Source organism: Uranotaenia lowii, chromosome 2 (genome assembly GCF_029784155.1).
Source record: "Uranotaenia lowii strain MFRU-FL chromosome 2, ASM2978415v1, whole genome shotgun sequence".
NCBI lineage: Eukaryota > Metazoa > Arthropoda > Insecta > Diptera > Culicidae > Uranotaenia > Uranotaenia lowii.
In genome coordinates this window covers 239,971,083-239,991,826 of record NC_073692.1, presented here as the reverse complement: position 1 = coordinate 239,991,826, position 20,744 = coordinate 239,971,083, and the positions used below count along the sequence as shown (strand labels likewise).

The following is a 20,744-nucleotide window of genomic DNA, read 5'->3' as shown; positions in this document are numbered from 1 at the left end:
GATTCAAATGAACGAATTATAAAAAAATAACAAATTTCTCTAAAAGGGAATTATTTTATTTCAGGCGCAGATAGACAGGTGTATTTGGCTTGACGTCTTAGGCAAAGGTGGAGGAAACGTCGCTGGAGGTTCACGACAAAAAAATGGCAAAAGAGCGACGGTGAAAGGCGTCTTTAAAATCATGAAGCGAACGAGAAATGTTAGGGCGGCTCACGAATGAGAATGCGATGAAATTGTAGCTGGAGTACAAAATCTGGCAGAAACGCTTGGCTGCTCGGAAACTCGAAGTTTTTTTTCTTAATCGCTTAATCGTACATTAATAATCCAAAACTCTAGAGTAGTCTAAAGCTAATCTTTCGTGTGTCTTGGGAAGAAGATAATGGAAATCGTTATTGTATAATACCGATTTATGCGGGTAATTCGATGACATTTTCCTGAGCGGCTGTCATTGCAAAACTGAATAACATTTTCTCCAGTCCGTGTAACAATTTTTTTTTTCGATGACTGTCAATGTCAATGACATCTCTTCGAATGCCATTGGAAAATGTTATGCGACTGTTATGATCCCGACTGTTTTTTGGATGACATTCGCATCACTGGCTGAGACAAAGGGTATGCAAGGTTCTTTATAAATACTGGAGGAATTCCATCTGGCCTAGATCCCTTTGAGGGGTCTGTCTTTTCAAACCCTTCAAAATATCCAGTTCATGAAGGTATTGACACTAATATTACTAGGATAATCTGGATAAAATGCAACATAATCACGGTCGCGATTTTCTTCAGAATAAGTGGTAAAGATTTCTTTGAAAAACAAATAGCAGATTTCTTCTGAGTTATCGCCAACATGTTCCTAAGTTGCATTATTGATGAAAAATTGTCTAATTTTAGTTTTGTTTTAACTCAATTAAACAAGTTCTTTGGGCAGGACTTAATTTTAAGCTCGGTTTTTGCATTGTACTTTTCAAATGCATTTTTGATAGCTGAGTTCAGTTGATCGCATATTACCAAATAATTTCCTAGGTTTTCACTGATTTTGTACTTTCTGTACCTTTTATGCGCTTTCTATTCGCGTTTTCGATATGTTTATCAAGCCAAAGCCAAAGTCTTTACTATTTCTACGGCGTCTTTTTTCTTTAATGGAATGTCTCCTGAAATGATTTTGTTCAAAATATGATAAAAGGCACTAACCGACGATTCGACATTTCCTTCATCCTTAAAAATTTGTTGCCAATTGACACAGGCAAGTCATTTTTTTTATTTTTGCATAGTTTGCAAGTTTGTTTTCGAGGACTTCTTCATACTCGCAGCCATTGGGTCTATTGTATTTATGTATAAAAAGAGTAAGTTCAAATTTTTTACATGATTAACCTGGCTTAGGCCTAACTTGGCAATTTCGTCAAATATGTAATGCAAAGTATTGTTTTCTCCAATGACTGAGAGTAGGATACTTTCATTTTCAGGGTCCGAGATGGAGTCAGCATTGCGTTGACTAAAGTCCTCATATATGTGAACTTTAACTTCTAGAGGTTGCATCATTGTTTTTTTTGCGCAGTTTAAGAATCGAAATAGAAAATCAAAGACTTTGTTGCTTTCTGCAAAACGCAGGTATGAAAAACACCTCGCGTTCTGCAATCAAATGGAGGCCGAGAGTTAATCACTGTGATCTGCAAGGGATTCCTTCTGAAGAGGGAAGGGATAGTGAACCGGTTGTCCGCACCCTACACGCCGCAGCAGAATGGGGTGTCGGGAAAGCGAAATCGTTACCTTAAAGAGATGGTGGTGTGTTTATTGCTGGATTCTGGTTTCACTAAAAGCTGCACGACTGTTCTGAAAATCAATGTCGGAAGACCAAGTCCGATGGAATGTGCTACCACCCTGCGATTAAGAATACAGCCCTGTGTATGGTCGATAAAACAGTACACACGCGAGAGAAAAAACGATTTTTAGTTCGGCTACAAAATATAGAAAAGTTAAAGTTAAGATTCCGCGTTTCAGTTGAATAGAAACACATCGTTTTGGCGACGAGGTAGTAGTTCGGAACGTTTTTCGTTAAAGTCCGAACAGTACACGAGTGTTAAAATGTCTCAAGACGGAGAACATAACCTTTTGGGTTTTCCGGAACCGTCGCAACAGGAACTGCTGAAGCAAATGGGAGATCAAAATCCACGCCTGCTGTCCCTTCTGGATCGCCTTTCTCTGCCACAACAGGCAGCCCAAGCAGTACCAAACCAGCGAAGTTCTGATACATTTGTCGAATCACTCTCATCGACAATCTGGGAATTCCATTACGATCCGGCTGGAGGATTAACATTCGATCGATGGTTCAGCAAATACGAAGACCTGTTCCGAGAAGACGGCAGAGCATTGGATGATGCTGCGAAAATCCGCCTTCTTTTGCGTAGTCTGAGCGTTGAGGTTCATGAGAGATTTCTCAATTACCTCCTGCCGCGGCACCCGCGTGAAATCACATTCGACCAAGTTGTAGAGAAATTGAACGCAATATTTAGACAGCCAAAATCGCTCTTCAGTCAGCGCTACGAATGATTTAAAGCACAGAAAAATGAAGCGGACGATTATATCACCTACGCCGGAACGGTTATTCATCATTGCGAAAATGTCAACCTGGCTAGACCTACAGGAGACCAGTTCAAAGCGTTGATTTTTGTAAAAGGACTCCAATCACCCAAGGGTTCGGAAATACGCGCTCGTCTGCTATCTAAACTGGAAAGCGAAGGGGCCGCTGCTATCAACCTCAACATGCTCGTGGAGGAATGTCAGCGTTCGACATTGAATACATTTCGACGAACAACTTTGGGTATGCGGACGTATTATCACGCCCGATCGACAATCATCAATTAATCAATCAAAGCTTTACATGCCCGACGTGAAGCTTTGTCTGTGGCTAAAGGGTGCATAATGATGGACGAACGCCTGGTGGTTCCAGATTCCTTTGGACAACGAATTCTTAAAGACATCCATCGAGGTCATCAAGGCATGGAAAGGATGGTAGCAATTGCACGCAGTATCGTCTATTGACCAAACATAGATGATGACATCCAATCGTTCGTTCGAAGGTGCAGCATTTGTGCGTCCGCAGCCAAGTCTCCCCCTCATTTCCAACCGCAACCATGGCCCCGAGCAGATGCTCCTTGGAGACGAATCCACATCGATTATGCTGGACCTATGAAAGGCTTGTACTATTTTGTGATCGTGGATTCATTTTCGAAATGGCCCGAAATTCCCGAGTTCAAAGTCATGTGTGAAAAACTGGGAATTATTCACATACGTACCGCTCCGTACCATCCGCAATCAAATGGACAAGCGGAGCGTTTTGTTGATACTCTCAAACGATCGATGCGGAAAATTGTCGAGGGGGGAGGTTTACCCAATACCGAGGCTCTTCAAACATTACTTCAAGTCTACCGGTCAACACCAAGTGCTGTGTTGGAAGGAAAATCGCCGGCGTATGAACTTTTTGGTCGTCCAATGAGAACTACACTTGACCGTTTGCGTTTACCAACTCAATTAAAAATAATCGCCCCATGGGCAGCTGTAAAGTTTACCACAGGCTCACCAGTGTTCGCTAAAGTTTACAAAAATGGTCATGGATTCCAGGAAAAGTCATCGAGCCAATTTTTAAAGTTAATTTCAACATCTTGCTGTCGTATGAACATGGCCGCAAGAAATTGATCCGTTCCCATCTGAACCAACTCAGGCTTCGATATGAGGATACCGCCTCAACTGCTTCAATTCCCAAATCCAAGTGGTCGTTTGACGTGTTGGCTGATGATTTCGGACTTCACCAACCAGAAGCTGGATTGCAAGAGATGGAAACTTTGGACTCTAATGCATCGTTCGAGTCAGCAACCGCTGGTAATTCATTCCTGCAGAGCCTGTAGAAGAAGTCGTAGACCATCCCCTAGAAGTCGCAGAACATCCGATAGAGCCAACAGAATTTCCGACAGTAGTTGGAGAATGCTTAGGAGAAACCACAAGTCGGGATCGAAACCAGCGACCGTCCAGAAACATCCGGTTGCCCAAGCGATTGGAAGACTCCGTCGTGGATTAGGCTTAAAGGGGGAGATGCTACCACCCTGCGAATAAGAATACATCCCTGTGTATGATCGATAAAACAGTACACACGCGAGAGAAAAAACCAAAAAGAACATCGAGACCCAGATCAGAAAGGCTCGATTTGCGTTTTAGGGGTTCCAAAACATTACGCTAGATCTCTCTACAAACAGAAGTCCAATTTTGAACTTTAACTGTACGGTTGTGAAATATGGTATACATGCACAAAAGCGATGATGATTGCAAGTAAACATATTTGTAAATCGCTATAAAAATACTGTTCAAATGTCATAGAGCCTTACCACACAAACCCATCCGAGGGCGGGAATACTTTCACTGACCGCCGACAGGTGATTGAAGAAGGTCGATGTTCGGTGTTTCTCACGGTAGTTCTGGATCGCCGCAATGTGATCCGAAGTGGGCTTCAGTAGGCTCTGGAGGTCGTTGTTGGATGGCGCGCTGGATTCGGCAGCCGTTCGCACAAACGAAAGTTGGGCACTGAAGATGAAGGATGGAAAGGTTAGTACTGTATGTTGGATACATTCTAGTGATCATAACTTACTCAAACACCTGCTTGACCAGTGCAGCCTGGGCCTGGACATCGCCTCCGATTTTGTTGGAAAGGGTGAGAAAGTTGGCCAGCGAGCCCAACACAATATCTTCGTAAGCGTTCACACTCATGATGTCGGATGAAGCTAGTCTACAGGTGATGCTTTCGTCCGTCGGAACAGGAGGTGGTGGTGGGAAGTCGATCGATTCTAATACTGAAGTTTGCTCTTGATCGTTACTATGATTACTATTAATAGAATTATCTAACACTACTTGCGAGAGAACGGTTGGCAGAGTATCGTTTTGCGTTGAAGGCTGATCCTTGGCAGCTGTAGAGTTGTTAAGCTCAGGAAAGAGTGTCGCCTCGAGGCTGTCCAGCTGCTGGTGCAGGTAGGACGCTGACGGAGGTGGAGTTGATGGCAAAACCGTTGGCAGATCGCTGTTCGAGTTCGAATCGAGCAGCTTATCGTCTTCCTCGGTTCCGGTGCAAGTTTCGTCCGTACTGGTGGACACCACGGCTTTGCCTACGGTGCAGACGTCCTTGAGGATACGACGGGTTTCCTCGAGTTCCCGAGCCGATACGGTTCGTTCCAAACGATCAACTATACGATCGAGCCGATTGATGAGATGCTCTAGTTCGCGCGTTGTCGAGGGCTTCAAATCCGGGTCACAATCTGTGGAAATTTGAAAATCAAATAATTATGTATATTCAGTCAGGTGCTCAGTCAGGTGGTACATTTTTGAATTAAAATCAATAATTTTTTTTTAAATAAAAGTCCTGGGTCAGAATGTCAAAATTTTGAGCGCTTTGAGTCCGATTAAGCTGAAATTTTGCATATGGAAGTTTTTTGGTTTAATCTACAAAATGTAAATGACCAGTTTTCAAAATCCCATCATGAAATATAGGGTACATTGAAGCAGTGAGCTATGGCTCATGCTAATTTTTTCACACAGATGGTCCTCAGGAGCATAACCCAGAAGATGATCGTTCACAACCTTGTAAAGAAACAACGATAATCTATGACCCCACATTATCCTATCATCGGGGCATTGTTTTTCTGTAATGCTATACCAACTTACCAACCAACTTGCAATGAATTCAGAATAAGTTTTAAGAAATCCTATCAAACGAGCATCAGCAGCGCAGCAGGAATTTCGGTCCCATCTTTAGGTAGTAAAGTATTTTGTTGCAATTTCTTTCCATCTCTATTTTCCTTCACTCAGAAGAAAAATAAAAATTTTCCAGTGGAAAAAATCCACTACAGGAAAGCGAGCGTAACGGTGCTCCGCAAAGTGAAATATATAGGTAGAAAACCCTACAGCAACTGCGGCATGCAACTGAAGCCAAAAGGCAAAAGGAAGAAGTTCCACTTAAGGTTTATCTCTAGTAAATCCTTGCAACATTCTTCGTTGGTCGGATTTGGAAAACATTGCAGCTCCCTTGCATTGGGTGGATGCCGGTATAAAGTGTGTAAAGGGAAAATTGTGCTCCCTCCTACCATTGCCATTGCCGCTTGGAAGTGTCCAGTTACTGGAGAAAATATTTCAACAGAAAACTGAGGTAGAAGCAGTATGCACCAAAATTGAGCGTACACTAGAGTAGATTCACTATATAGTGACGAAACTTAGCCAATGATCGAAAATAAAACACGATGTAAGCTGAAATTGGTCAGAGACCTCCCAGGAGATCACATGCCAAGTTTGAGCCATTTCGGATCTCGGGAAATGTCGTGCTACTTATGAGCAAATAATTTGTATGGAATTTTCAAACATTTTGTTAGGGATTGGTTCCTGGACCCTAACATTTTGTCCAATCAACATCGATATCTACGATGAATAAATTTTCACGGAACTCAACCAGACCAGCGGTCGGCAAGCAAATGAAATACAACAAGCTTTAGTCCCTATGCCCCAGACGAAAATCTTGATGATGTTCGCACAGAAATATTCATAACCTATAACATTTTGAGAAACAAAAATGATGATTCAAATTTTCTTTGGCACGATCTTAAAAATCGGGTAAACACCATATTTAACGCAAACGATTTGGTTGCAGAATTAGAATTGCAAGTCACGGCAGAGGTGATGCCAGAATTGAGCGTATCGACAACGGATGTTCGGCAGATAATTTCTCAGCTCGATGAATCCAAAGGAAGTGGACCTGACGGTATTCCAAATTCATTTCTTAAAAAGTGCGTGGCCGCTATTGAAAAGCCTCTACAATTGCTATTCTCAGCTTCCATTCGTGATGGTTTGTTTAGCAAACTATGGAAGATCTCACACATTTTGCCGATTCACAAGAATGGTTCAAAATTGCCCGCTGAAAACTATCGAGGGGTAGCAATTCTTTCTGCTATACCAAAAATGTTCGAGAGCATAATTTACGACCAGATGTACCCATGGCTAGAAAGAAAAATGGCAGATGTTCAGCATGGATTTTTAAAAAAGCGATCTACTGTGACGAATTTAGCAGAATTTGTTTCCCGAACTTCTCAATGGATGACGCAGGGTTCGCAAGTTGATGTCATATCTATATACAGACATGTCTAAAGCTTTTGACGTTATCAATATTAAAGCTCTTCTGTCAGTGCTGCGCAAAAATGGAATCACCGGTGTTAGTCTACAATGGATACGTTCGTACCTGATGGAAAGAGTTCAGTTTGTAAAACTTGGGAACGCGAGATCCAGCGTATTCCTGGTCAACAGCGGCGTACCTCAAGGGAGTCACTTGGGACCCCTACTTTTTATAACTGTGATGAACGAGTTCCCCGAAGTGCTGCGTGACGTGTTTTTGCTGATCTACGCGGATGATTTGAAAATGTTCCTTCCTGTTCGGTATCCCAAGGATTGTATGGTTCTACAGAATGCGCTTAACAAATTTTCTGAGTATTGCAGCCATTTTGGTTTGAAAATCAATGCCTCGAAATGCAGCGTGATCACCTTTTCAAGGAAGATGAGCAACATAGTGCACGATTATTGTCTTGATAACAACTGTTCCGTAACAAGAAAATTCTCAGTGAAAGATCTAGGCGTAGAGTTGGATGCAAAACTTAGTTTTTCGAAACATATCGAACAAGTCGTTGCCAAAGCCAATTCCATGTACGGTATGGTTAGCAGGATTTGTCACGAGTTGGACAATCCTTATACTATCGTCTCGATTTATGTTGGACTTATCCGAACCACTATCGAATATGCCAGTATTGTGTGGCAGCCATACTACAATGTTCATAAGAATAGAATCGAAAGAGTTCAAAAACGATTTCTAAGGTACGCCTTGAGAAACCTTGGCTGGCAAGAAGATATGCCAGGATATCGAGCTTTGTGTATGCTGGTTGGCTTGGAATCACTAGAAAATCGCAGAAAATCAATCGACATGTTGTTTTTAAAGGATTTGACCTGTGGAAAATATTTTTCACCGTATTTGATGTCACAGATTTCTCCTAACGAAGGACGTAGCAGTCTACGCAGCATACGACCGTTCCAGCTCCCTAACCGAATACAAAACTATGCTTGCAATGAACCAATATACAGAATGATGGCGCTCTACAATGCACATGCTAACGTTATAAAACTGAATATGTCCAGAGAACAAATCAAAAATAGACTTAAGTTAGTTTTTCCATAAATATATTGTAAACACCATTAAAGATAAAAGGCTGAAGCCTAGGATCTATCAATAGTAAATAAATAAAAAAAAAAATTAAAGGAAATATCGAAACAAAAATGCAGACATGGGTCATTCCATATCAAGTGATCATGAAAATGCAACGACCCTCTTCGATTTGACCGAAAGCAGTAGATAAGAAAATCCAAATTTTTGGGTAAATCGGACCATCCACCTCGAATTGACAGCCCTCCTTTTTCAAAATGCACAGAGTTTGCAGCATAAATGAGGCAAAACCATTGAATATTTTAAAATGAACAAAATGTTAACCTAAGGTTTCTTATTCCTCCAAAACAATTTGCACCATTCCGGAGATATCGACCCTGTATGATTATTTGATAAATGTAAAAGTTTACCATTTATGATCGTTGCATTTTGCACTAAAAGGTGAGTCGTAGATCCATCAAACAAAGCAATAACAAAATAACGTATGTCTGTTTGTAGAATACAAACAATTCACACACACTAATACATTATGTTTCTGGCGCTTTGTTTAGCGAATAATGCTACTAGCCGTATAATGCAACAATCAAAATAATCGATCATGAATGGTAAATGAAAAAAAAATTGCCTCGATCAGGAATCGAATTCGAGCCTTCTGATTACCTCTCCGACACCTTACCAATATGCTAAATCGTCAGATGTAAACTAGTCAAGCTTTAAAGGGTGATATGGTCAAAATTTGGTCAATATCAACTTGACGTATTTCTTTTAATTTTGCATTTAAAAAACTGAACACCCCTTATTTTGAACGTGTGTGTGTAGAATGTTGCTCCTATTTTGATTTGGAATTCACTCTTCAGTTGTCAAAATGCCGTCCAAGGAAAAGAGCAGCGTATCGAAATTTTGCACGCGCATCGCGAAAATCCGAGCTACTCGCACGCAAAGCTGGCAAAATCGCTAAAAGTTGCCAAATCAACCATTACAAATGTAATTAAAGTGTTTGGGGAACGTTTGTCGACAGTCAGGAAGTCTGGATCGGGGGGAAATCGAAAACCGCAAGCCAATGAGACGACAAAGAGAGTTGCCGGTAATTTCAAGCGAAACCCTAATCTCTCTCTCCGAGATGCCGCAAACAAGCTGTGTGTATCGTCTACAACCGTGCATCGAGCCAAAAAACGAGCCGGACTATCGACTTACAAGAAAGTAATGACTCCAAATCGCGATGATAAACAAAATACAACGGTTAAAGCGCGATCCCGGAGGCTGTACACGATGATGCTGACGAAGTTTGACTGCGTGGTAATGGACGACGAAACCTACGTCAAAGCCGACTACAAGCAGCTTCCGGGACAGGAGTTTTATACGGCAAAATGGAAGGGGAAAGTTAGCAGATATTTTCAAGCACATGAAACTGTCGAAGTTCGCGAAGAAATATCTGGTTTGGTAAGCCATCTGTACCTGTGGCTTGAAAAGCAGCATTTTCATAGCTTCTGGGACTGTCAACCAAGAAATTTAGATGAAAGAGTGTTTGAATAAACGTCTGCTGCCTTTCCTGAAGAAACACGGTTGTTCCGTACTGTTTTGGCCGGATTTGGCATCTTGCCATTACGGTAAAAAGGCCATGGAGTGGTACGCCGCCAACAACGTGCAGATGGTTACCAAGGACAAGAACCCTCCCAACACACCAGACCTCCGCCCAATTGAGAAATACTGGAATATTGTCAAGCGGAACCTAAAGAAGACCAAAAAAACTGCTGAGAGCGAGCAGCAGTTCAAGGCAAACTGGCTTTCTGCGGCGAAGAAGGTGTACAAGGTGGCTGTACAAAATCTAATGGAAGGGGTTGTAGTGCGTAAGGCCCGGCAATTCGGATTTGGAAAAGCGGAAGCCTAACTGAATATTTTTCCTGAATTTTATACTTATAAAAACATAAAAAAGAAAATTCAATTTGATTTTTTAAATAAATGATTTCACCGATTTACATGCGTTTTCCCTTCACCAAATTTTGACCGTATCACCCTTTAGCTCTATAATTCAGTTGACTACATCGAGTTGAAATCCCTGCTAGATTCTACGGCAGAAAATGCTCATCGTGCCCCGATCAATGGTGCTCTGTTCGCCCCGAATCTACAAACCAAAGGTAAAACGCGTTTAAAATTCATTTTAGTGAAAAATAAAAAAATAATGATGGTAAAAATTGAGCAACAATGTGTACATCATGTTGCATTGCGTTCATTATAGATCAAGATTATTTAACGATCACGATTCCGGTGCATAAAAATATAATATTTTGGTCACTTTTTCCGTTAAAGTTGAATTAGGGGAGATGAGGGCATAACGAGCACCCAGGGCATAATGAGCACTCCTTTTTTCTACATAAGTACGTATTTTCTTAATCAAATTTTCATAAGGATAAGTTGCGTACTATCCATAGTATTAATTTTTCACCAAAAAAGAAATATCCTTCTTATCTTTACGGAAATATAAAATAACAACCAGCTAGGTTCTCAAGTGACGAAAATATTATAATTTTTGGGCACCTCCAAATAAGCTTTTATGACCTTTAAATCATTTTGATCTGAAATGTACGCACTGCAACATGATCTACACATTGTTTCTCAATTTTCAACATCATAAAATTTTTGATTTTTCACTTTAATCAATTTTTAAACGCTTTTTTACTTAAATTTGTTCACTAGAGGCGAACTTTCAATGAAGGCATAATGAGCATTTTCAGCCGGGAAATCTAGCAGCGAATTCAACTCGATGAAGTCAACTGAATAATAGAGCTACAGCTTGGCTAGTTTCGTATGTCGATTTGGCCTATCGGTTAGGTGTCGTAGAGGTAATCAGCAGACTCAAGTTCGATTCCTGTTCGAAGGGATTTTTTTTTGCACATACCTTCATGATTGATTTTTTTTATTGTTACATTATACGGCTAATAGCATCAAAGCATCATCCGTCAAACAAAACACCAGAAACATAATGTATGAGCATGTGTTCATTCTTTGAATTCTACAAACAGACCTAGATTATTTTGTTATTGCTTTGTTTGATGAATCTATGCCTCACCGTTTAGTGCAATCATGATCATGAATGATAAATGAAAAAAAAATCATCTCGACCGGGATTCGAACTCGAGCCTACTGATTACCTCTCCGACATCTTACCAATAGGCCAAAATCGTCAGACGATACAAGTCAAGCTGTAGCTCTATTACTCAGTTGATTTCATCGAGTCGAATTTGCTGCTAGAATTCCCGGCAGAAAACGCTTATTATGCCTTCATTAATGGTGCTCATACTGCCTCGGGGGTTTCTCATTATGCCTCTACAGTGACTGGTTTTCAGCTTTCGGCAAAAAAATTTTAAAATGCATTTTTATACGTTTTCATCTACTTTTTCAAGTTTCATCCAATTAGGCAATAGACTATTTGAGTGTCTGAACACGAAACAATAATGTATTTCACATATTACAGCTGTTCTCTATGGTTAAATAAGCGTTTTCCTTAAGGTGGCCATTATGCCCCCATCTCCCCTACATATGTTCTATTACCTCTCTATTTTGTAGTAGTTGATATCGTTGGTGTGTACATTCTATTTTAGAACGCACTGTATGTAGCGCAATGGTTTTATCTTTCTTTCGCCCGGGGGGAAATCTCATCCAAATGTGGTACTCTCAGCGGTACGATGGTTCTTAATTATAGTGGGATAAGTTTGTTTTTTTTTACAATTGTCAGCTCGTGCAAAGTGAATTTGCAGATTAGCATTCAAACAAACGCTGGTTGAACAAAAAAAAAACAGGAGCAGTAAGGGTTCATCGAGGATTCGAGTTGGATTAGTTTTTCCTTTACAGATTTATATACTCCAACAGCCTTTTCCAATGTGGCTCAATGGATCTAAAATTCATGTTATAATTTTGTTACTTTTTTTCGAAAACCGTGGAAAATGTTTTTTTGTATTTCTTTTAACAGTTCGACTGTTTTTGTTTAGCTCTACCTACGACATCTTTTGATTCTGAGAAACTTTTGACCTTAAAATCAATTGTGTTCGAGAGAAAAAATAAAATAATCTTATTTTATCCACACAGTTCTATGGCATGATCAAAAGTTACAAATTCTTACAGAATCATCCAGCTTCGCTTCACTGCTCTGATTAGTTGAACGAAGTCAGATCGTGGCTTTGGAACGAATGTTGTATATACCAGATTAGTAACCGGAGCTAAATCGGATTAAATGTTGTGTAGGTACAAAAACTGACTCCACGAATTATGCAACCTCCAGAACACAACAAGTCAACTAGCAGTCGAGCGCCTGTACTGCTGCTTTTACACTGTTCGCTCATTAACACGAAAGGCCACCACGGTCAACCATCATGTGTGGTTGGGTCACGAAAAGGTCCAGCTCGAGGTCCTCCAGTCGAACGATGCGGTGGCATAAAATGGAGAAAATATATTATGTTTGTTTACCTCGGAGGGAAAATCCTTCCATCGCACGTTTAATCTTTGGAAGAATTCAGTCCGAATAAGAATTTCCAGTGATATCTTGAATAGGGTCGAAAGCGCCTCGAGAAGAAAAGGTTTTCGAAAGACACAAGTGAAAAAATATAATCAAATAAAGAATATCTTATCTTATTGAACCAGAACGGAGTTTCAGCTCTCTTTATGGTTATTATTTTTAAATTCACGGAAGTTTTTCGATCTTGTTGCCTTGCTATCTATTACTAAATCGAAACTCTACACCATGGAAAGATACTATTAAAATTAATGACTATATTTTTGATCATGTCACAGAGTCACAAGATAAAACTCTGAAACATTATTGATTGCAGCACTAAAATCAATTTAAAAAATAAATAAATTTTGAGTCGAAGATCCGATAACTTTCAGTAAGAGACGTACCATCAAGTCACCATTCACCGCCCAGACACCATTTACCGCCCAAAATCACACTTTTGTATGTATTTTGAAAAAAAAAAAACTGGGATGTTTTCTCCAAAAATAAGACCTGTGTTCTGTGTCGGCATCATTGTTCGAACATTTCACTGAAAAAAACATCATTTAATTATGCTAACTATAGCCAGGAATAAAATGTTTGGTTTTTGGTTTCCGGGAAAATTGTTGAATTCGAAGCCTGTTAGCGAACTAAGCATTACTGTACTCCTAGGGCAAAAAGGGGTTTTGTTTACTAGATAGTACCTATTTGACCCAAAATCGACTTGAAACGATAGTTTTATTTTCGTAGAATAGATTTGCATCGGAAAATTTTCGATTTTTTCAATAGTTGTTGTTTTTTGAAGCGTATAGTGATGGGCGGTAATTGGTGTATAAAAAAAGTGTGGGTTCCTAATGACCGGTCACGCACAATTTCATTGTTTTTAACGCAAGTATTGTGTCAAATGTGTAAATTGTAAGAAGCATTTAGTTGGATTATGTAAGAAAATGATGTTTTATCGCTGAAAGCAACCGGTTACTTGAGGCTGTTTGCCGGGAATCATCATTTTGTCAGTCGACGCACTTTGTTATAATTTGTACAAAATTTGCGGTAAAAAGTTCTCAAAATGTATTCTCTCAAGATCCAAAATATGGTTTTGACAGCTCGCCAAATGGAAAATACTAAAAAGAACAGTTTCTGTGTTGTTAGATAGTTTTTCCTTAAGAAAACATTGTCATCGATACCCGAAAAAGTCGAGTGGGCGGTAAGTGGAACGCCCCAATGTTTAGGTAATTATTTTGAAAAGCGTACATTTTTCGTATTCCACTAAATTTTTTTAATGAAACTAGAGCAGTTTTGAGATGTATTGCAAAAGAAATCGAATAAAAATCTGCCGTCGTTTTTTTATTGAACATGTTTGAAGTTGAAAAACCGCTTAACTGGGCGGCAGATGGTGACATGATGGTACACAGTAAATGAAAATTACCGATCCTCAAACCGTGCGGGCTGAATGCGCCTATTAATTTTTTGAATGAAATTTCTGGTTTTTGGGCAATATTTTCGTATAATTTCATTGAAACTGCATAAGAAAATCTTTATCAAATCTGTATAGAGATCTTCAATTTCCCTTAAGATGTTAATCAGAGCTTTGATTTGAAGTTTCAATGATAAAAATTAATAATTTATTCTATTTAACCTGTTATTTTAGGATGGAGGCATTTTACAAACATGATGGGGGCATACAAAAACACCCTCCTATTCCACTCTAAAATCATTATTAAACCTCCATAAAAGCTTAAATATGTTTTATTTTTGTAGTTCATTTGAATAAGAAACAAAAACCGTCCTAGTTTTTGTTTTGAACTTCTTTACGTATAAAGTCATAATATTACATCAAAAGGTATCAAAACCTTGTATGAATTTTTAATTTTTTTTTGAGTAGGTTTATTTATAAAATTCTTTCTTGCCTTATGTTCAAGGCGTATCACTCTCAAAAAACATTGGTTAGATATGTTGTCTTGTCAGCCATTTCGTCAAACGGCCGTAGGCGCATTTAAACCGATAGACCCATTTAAGAAACCTTTCCCCTAGCTATTATTTTATGTCCGGAACCATAGTGAAATCAATGTCTCTTATCGAGTTGTACCATATCTGATCTACATATGCAAACTTTGAAAATGTTCCACAGAAACTAATATACAGTTGCGTTCAAAAAAGAATGAAATCGCGTGAAGCTGCGCACCCACTTCCAACTTTGACAAGCTGCCATTTCTCTCTCGGTTGAGATTTTTTCATGAAAATTTCACACAATCTAGTTCAACTATCCAACTAATACTCTACGAAATTTGAAGTCTTTACAATGACAGGAATCAAAGATAGAGTTATTTCCATAAAAAAGGGAAATTTGGAGTTGCTTCACTAAACTTGCTGTATCTTCGACAATTTTCATTGAAAATCCTTGAAATTCGGTCCAAAGATGTAAAAATGTTTGATCTAATACCAGGCCAAGTTTCGTCAAAATCGATCAACATGATCAAAAATGGGGTAGAAAATCAGGTTCATTATCGCCCAGCAGACGATTTCATTCTTTTTTGGACGGATGTTTGTATGGAAAACAAAACACCTTTAATTGGCCTTGCTTCGACCAGACCGAACTGAACGCCATGAGAAAATTTTTAAACTGCAGATATTCTTATGTGAGACCGGAAAAACTAAAATAATTCAATGGAATGTGTTTCTAGGATTATAAACTATTCGTTCTGGTCGTTTAGTTTAACAGATTTTGTGTATAGTTGAAAATATTTGTATATTAAACTCAAGTGACTCGAAAAAATGCTGATGCCGTTCAGTTCGGTCTGGTCGAATCCCGACCAATTTAGAGTGATGTTTTGAAACAATACTAAAAAATTAAATGACTTAGGAAACGCGTGGAGATTTTTGTGTTATATAAGGCCAAAAAAAATTTGAAATCCTTCTTATGTCACTTGGAGTTGAAACATTACAAGGGGGAGATATTGAAAAATAATCAAAATTTTCAATAAATTGGAACAAATTGAACAAAAACTTGCATGAAACAAACTTGTATACAATCTAAATGTACATAATCGAAAAATCGAGTTATTTCGTATCGTAAATTTGAACCAATATCGAATTCAAAAGGTTATACAATTCCTATCTTCTAAGGTTCGATTTTCGCTATTTCAATTGTTTAATTTTCGAAGAATTTATAATTGAACTTCAAACTGCAATATCTCACAATCTACGCTACATTTTTTATTGAAATTTTGCAGAGTGATTGTTGTAATATGAAGCTAGCATATCTGCAGTTTTTGAAAAGTTCTATCGATGGGATCAAAAGTAACGCAAGGTACAAATTTTCAGGCATGAACCTAAAAATGCGATTTCTTTGGGTTTAAACCCCCCCTCCCCCCCATGAGGATCCAAAATAGCAAATGAGATATTCTACCCTACACTCTAAATTTTAGATTCAGAACCAAATTATGATAATGGATTTAGGTCAGACTAAAAACTAATGCCAAAACCTCAAAAAAGTCAAGTCCAAAATTCTGCTAAAAATTTTCTCAATTGGTCATCGAAATTCAGGTCTGAATATTAAATTTCGAAATCAATTAAACCCATTTAGAAGGTTCGAATCCCATCATTCTTATAACCAAAATTGTATTCATATTTTCGTATTTCGATTCTGTATATTGTTCATGATTCTTGATTTTCAGTTAAAATATCACATTAGAAATTATTGCATTTCAATAAAATTTGAATCATGTTTTCGTGATCAAATGGATTTTCAATATTTTAATAAAAGTTTTCCGAGAAAAAGGGAAATTTTGTTATATATTCGAATTCGAAGTTATTGAACTTAATTCTCACACAAAATTCAAAAATTTAAAGCATCGAAATGGCAATCCTAAATTGAAAAGTAAGATTTAGATCATTGTAAATTTATATTTTAATCTGATTCACAACACAGATAAAAAATTAGTAAATTAAATAGTGAATTTAGATTAAACCTGAACTACTGGATTAAAATAATAAATTCATGAATGAGGGCTTATAAAATTCTGATCTGGAATAAGAATCAAAAATCGTATTTTTTGTACATTTCAGAAATCGTATGGAAATTCGGATACAAATTCAAAGCGCAATTTTTTAATTAAGGTTCAGAATTAAGATAACAACTTTGTCGAAGACCGTAACTTCGTATCTAATTACACAAAAAAATTATTAGCTGTTTAACAGGGGTATGTCTTTTCGCATTGATAAACAATAAATTCAATTGACATCACAAAGAAGTCATGCAATACCTCGCTAGGCACCCTGCAGTGATGTCAATTGAATTTATTGTTTATCAATGCGAAAAGACATACCCCTGTTAAACACCTAATAACTTTTTTGTGTAATTAGATACGAAGTTACAGTCTTCGACAAAGTTGTTAAGCGGAAAATTTCCTTTGGAAATTTTATAAATTGGCACAAAAACCTTCAGCTGGCTCGGTTACACAGAAGAAACAAAAATGAAGATAATTTTTCAGTACAAAATATTCAATTTTCCCATACGAACCTAAAAGTTCAAATTTACTCATGTAAAGGTTACCTAAAAATTCTACAAAAAATCATGGATGAGTTTTGGATCAAGACGAATTTTTTTAGACCCCAGGGGTTGAGAAATTCAAAAATGACCCCAAATCGACTAAGTCTAATATGTTAAGATTGCTTGTCAATTCCATTTCGAGTTTTCAATTTTTTAAACAAAATTAGTTGGTTAACAAAATGTAGCTGAAAATCACAAATAAAAGGTGGAATTTGAGTTTTTTTTATCCGCAAAAAAAAAACATAGTTAATTTAAAAAAAAACCACAGGATTTTCATAATGGAATTGATTCTTTTTAAAAAAATATTTACTGGTAAAGGAACATCTTCACCTAAAAATCCTGCACAAATTTCTATATTTTCCCGTGTATAGTTGGACATTTTTCACACATTAAGGGCACCAAAATTTGGCATTTTATGTTTCAGAAATCAATAGACAAAATTCTGTTAATTTAATATAGGTATTTGAGTAACGGGAAGTGTTGGGTTCCATTTTGTAGAATAAGGATTCAATATTAGATTTATCTCATTTGAATTATGCTTTTTAATGGAGCATACTAGCTTCTAGCGAATATACGAGATATCTGGTATATGCACAGTGGTCCAAAATGCGAAAAACGTGATCGTTGCTTATAACTTTTTAAGGTCAAGGTCCCCCTACAAGTGAGATAAAATTTCTAACTTCTCTGTTATAGGTTTTAGCTCTTTGATGCCTTCGACAAACTTGTTAACAAACAAATTTTCTACAACTTTGTCTCAGATGCCAAGTTTCTAAAATAATGATTATCCGAGATATCGGCCAAATAAGAAACTTAACCTCCAAAAATCAGTTTTTTAATAATAACTTTTTTCAGTAAATTTTAAGTTTAATAAAATGTTCCACAAAGTTGTTTGTCTTACTAAAATACACCACTTTGTTGAACATTTCAAGTTTGTAAAATGTGATACTGCAGAGCTATGTTCAAAATATTACCAAAAGTAGGGCTTTTTCACGCCTTATTTTACAAACATCGGGCAACATCGGGCAGCCCGCTTTAGATGCAAAATAAAGTCGAAGATTTCGTCTACAAGATGCAGGTACAATCGTCAGTATCCACTTGTATCCAAGCGAGATACATCAATTTTACTTTTCCATGTTTGCATTAAAAACAACAATTTCTATGAAAGCACATACAGCGCATTCTACTAGGTACGTGTGTTTTCTTCTAGCTTTTCCCTGCGCGATGTCAGAAGCAAAGGTTTGGAAGCGCATTTGTATTATTAGCATCTCCAGCTTGTAGAGGATATCTATTTGAATTGAACACGCAATAACCTGTTCCAATAATACAAATGCGCTTCCAAACCTTTGCTTCTGACATCGCGCAGGGAAAAGCTAGAAGAAAACACACGTACCTAGTAGAATGCGCTGTATGTGCTTTCATAGAAATTGTTGTTTTTAATGCAAACATGGAAAAGTAAAATTGATGTATCTCGCTTGGATACAAGTGGATACTGACGATTGTACCTGCATCTTGTAGACGAAATCTTCGACTGTATTTTGCATCTAAAGCGGGCTGCCCGGTGTTTGTAAAATAAGGCGTGAAAAAGCCCTATTTTCGGTAATATTTTTAACATAGCTCTGCAGTATCACATTTTACAAACTTGAAATGTTCAACAAAGTGGTGTATTTTAGTAAGACAAACAACTTTGTGGAACATTTTATTAAACTTAAAATTTACTGAAAAAAGTTATTATTAAAAAACTGATTTTTAGAGGTTAAGTTTCTTATTTGGCCGATATCTCGGATAATCATTATTTTAGAAACTTGGTATCTGAGACAAAGTTATAGAAAATTTGTTTGTTAACAAGTTTGTGGAAGACATCAAAGAGCTAAAACCTATAACAGAGAAGTTAGAAATTTTATCTCACTTGTAGGGGGATTAATCAGAAAAATAATAGTTTTTTATTATAGAGCTGATTTTACAGACAAACTTCTCCGAAGACACCGATATGCTAAAATGTGACCTTAAAAAGATATAAGCAACGATCACGTTTTTCGCATTTTGGACCACTGTGATATGATCCGCAATGTTTTATTAAGGCAGTTTTTTTTTTTCAAAGGCAAATTTTAAATTAAAATCATTAGTTTTTTTGGTTCAAGTTTGCATCAAGAAAATTTGATCCGAAAATCTAATGATTTTTATCTCCTAATTATTTTTTTGAAAAATTTGATTTATTTTCATCAAAGGTTTCTTTGAATTTGAAAAATAGTTTGAACTTGTTTGATTTGAGTATAGAATAAGTTTTTCTTTGAGAAATCGAAGACTTTCCTAAAAAAAAGCTTTTTTTATGCTCAAATCAACTTAGTTTGATCTACCAGACTTTTATAGTTACCAACATAATTTGTTTTAATTTTTAATTAATAATAAAATTGTTTTATTAACTCTGGAAAGGGCTTGTAGAAAATTTAAAATATTTTTTGAGAATTAGGTATAAATTTAAAAACTAGCTCTGTTGTATACTTGATGGACATTTTAATAATACTTTTCTTGAAGTACGCTTCTCATTTTCAAATTCAAAATCAACATCATTCAGAAACACAAATCGGTAACTAGAATTGTTACTAAGGTAAGCAACTTCGAAAGGTGTGTATGTACATTAGACCGCTGCAAAAAATGACTTTTTGCTCCCATATGTTTTTTTATGCCTTTTGGGTCACAAAGCATCAGCGTAAAATTTGAGTTGATTTGGTTGATTCCTGAGTTAGCGCAATGCGTTTCAATTTTGTATGGAAATTTGTATGGGAGAAGAAATTTTTGCACATTAAATCATCCAGAAAATTCAAATAAGCTTCAAATTAAGTCGGTCTTTGATTTTTTGTTTTGACTATTCTTAGGCTTCATTTTTTCCTAACATGACAAGCAGCTAAGAATTTCATGAAAAAAGTTATAACCATTTCAAAATAAAAAATCTGAATCCATTGGAAAGTATTTAAAAATTGCGGATTTTGCTTGCTAGAGCTGTTAATGATAGCATGAAATGTATTTGCAAAGTTTATATACATCAATAAATACTCTGGCAACACAAAGCAGTTTTTTGAGATTTTTTATTTCCATCCTACGGTTACACAGCTTGCAAATAAGCAGACAAAATGCAAAAATTAAAAAAAAAATATTTTGAAAAAAAAATTTTTTATAACATCGAATAACTTTTTTGGGAGAGAAGTTAGGTTTGTGCTTTGTTGACATGAATTGTACTGCAAGAATCAAGGAATATTTTTCATCCAAAGTTGAATTTTTTGGAGCTTTCAGTACATCTCTGGCGATTTTTGAATGAAAAACTTTGTTTTCCCATACAAAATTCCATACAAAATTAAAACTCGTTGCGCTAATTCAGGACTGAATGGATCGCTTCCAAAAATTTTATTGCTATTTCTGGCAGCAAAAACAACCAAAAAAAGTTATGGGAGATGTAAAAATTTATGAATTTGAAATTTCCATAC

The 20,744-nt window shown here is 37.1% G+C and overlaps 1 protein-coding gene across 3 annotated transcripts in view; it reads right to left on the bottom strand.

Annotated features, from left to right (window-relative positions):
• The window catches only part of LOC129743587 (adenylyl cyclase-associated protein 2), a 74,095-nt gene that overhangs the window by 5,298 nt on the left and 48,053 nt on the right, over positions 1-20,744 (bottom strand). For 2 of the 3 annotated variants that reach the window (XM_055735645.1, XM_055735646.1), the window contains 2 exons: positions 4,634-5,294; positions 4,374-4,569 (listed from right to left, as the gene is read on the bottom strand). In XM_055735645.1, the coding sequence (XP_055591620.1) occupies positions 4,374-4,569; positions 4,634-5,294 (857 nt within the window). Of the gene's footprint in view, positions 1-4,373; positions 4,570-4,633; positions 5,295-20,744 lie in introns of those variants that run through there. The other variant, XM_055735647.1, reaches the window with a different exon arrangement.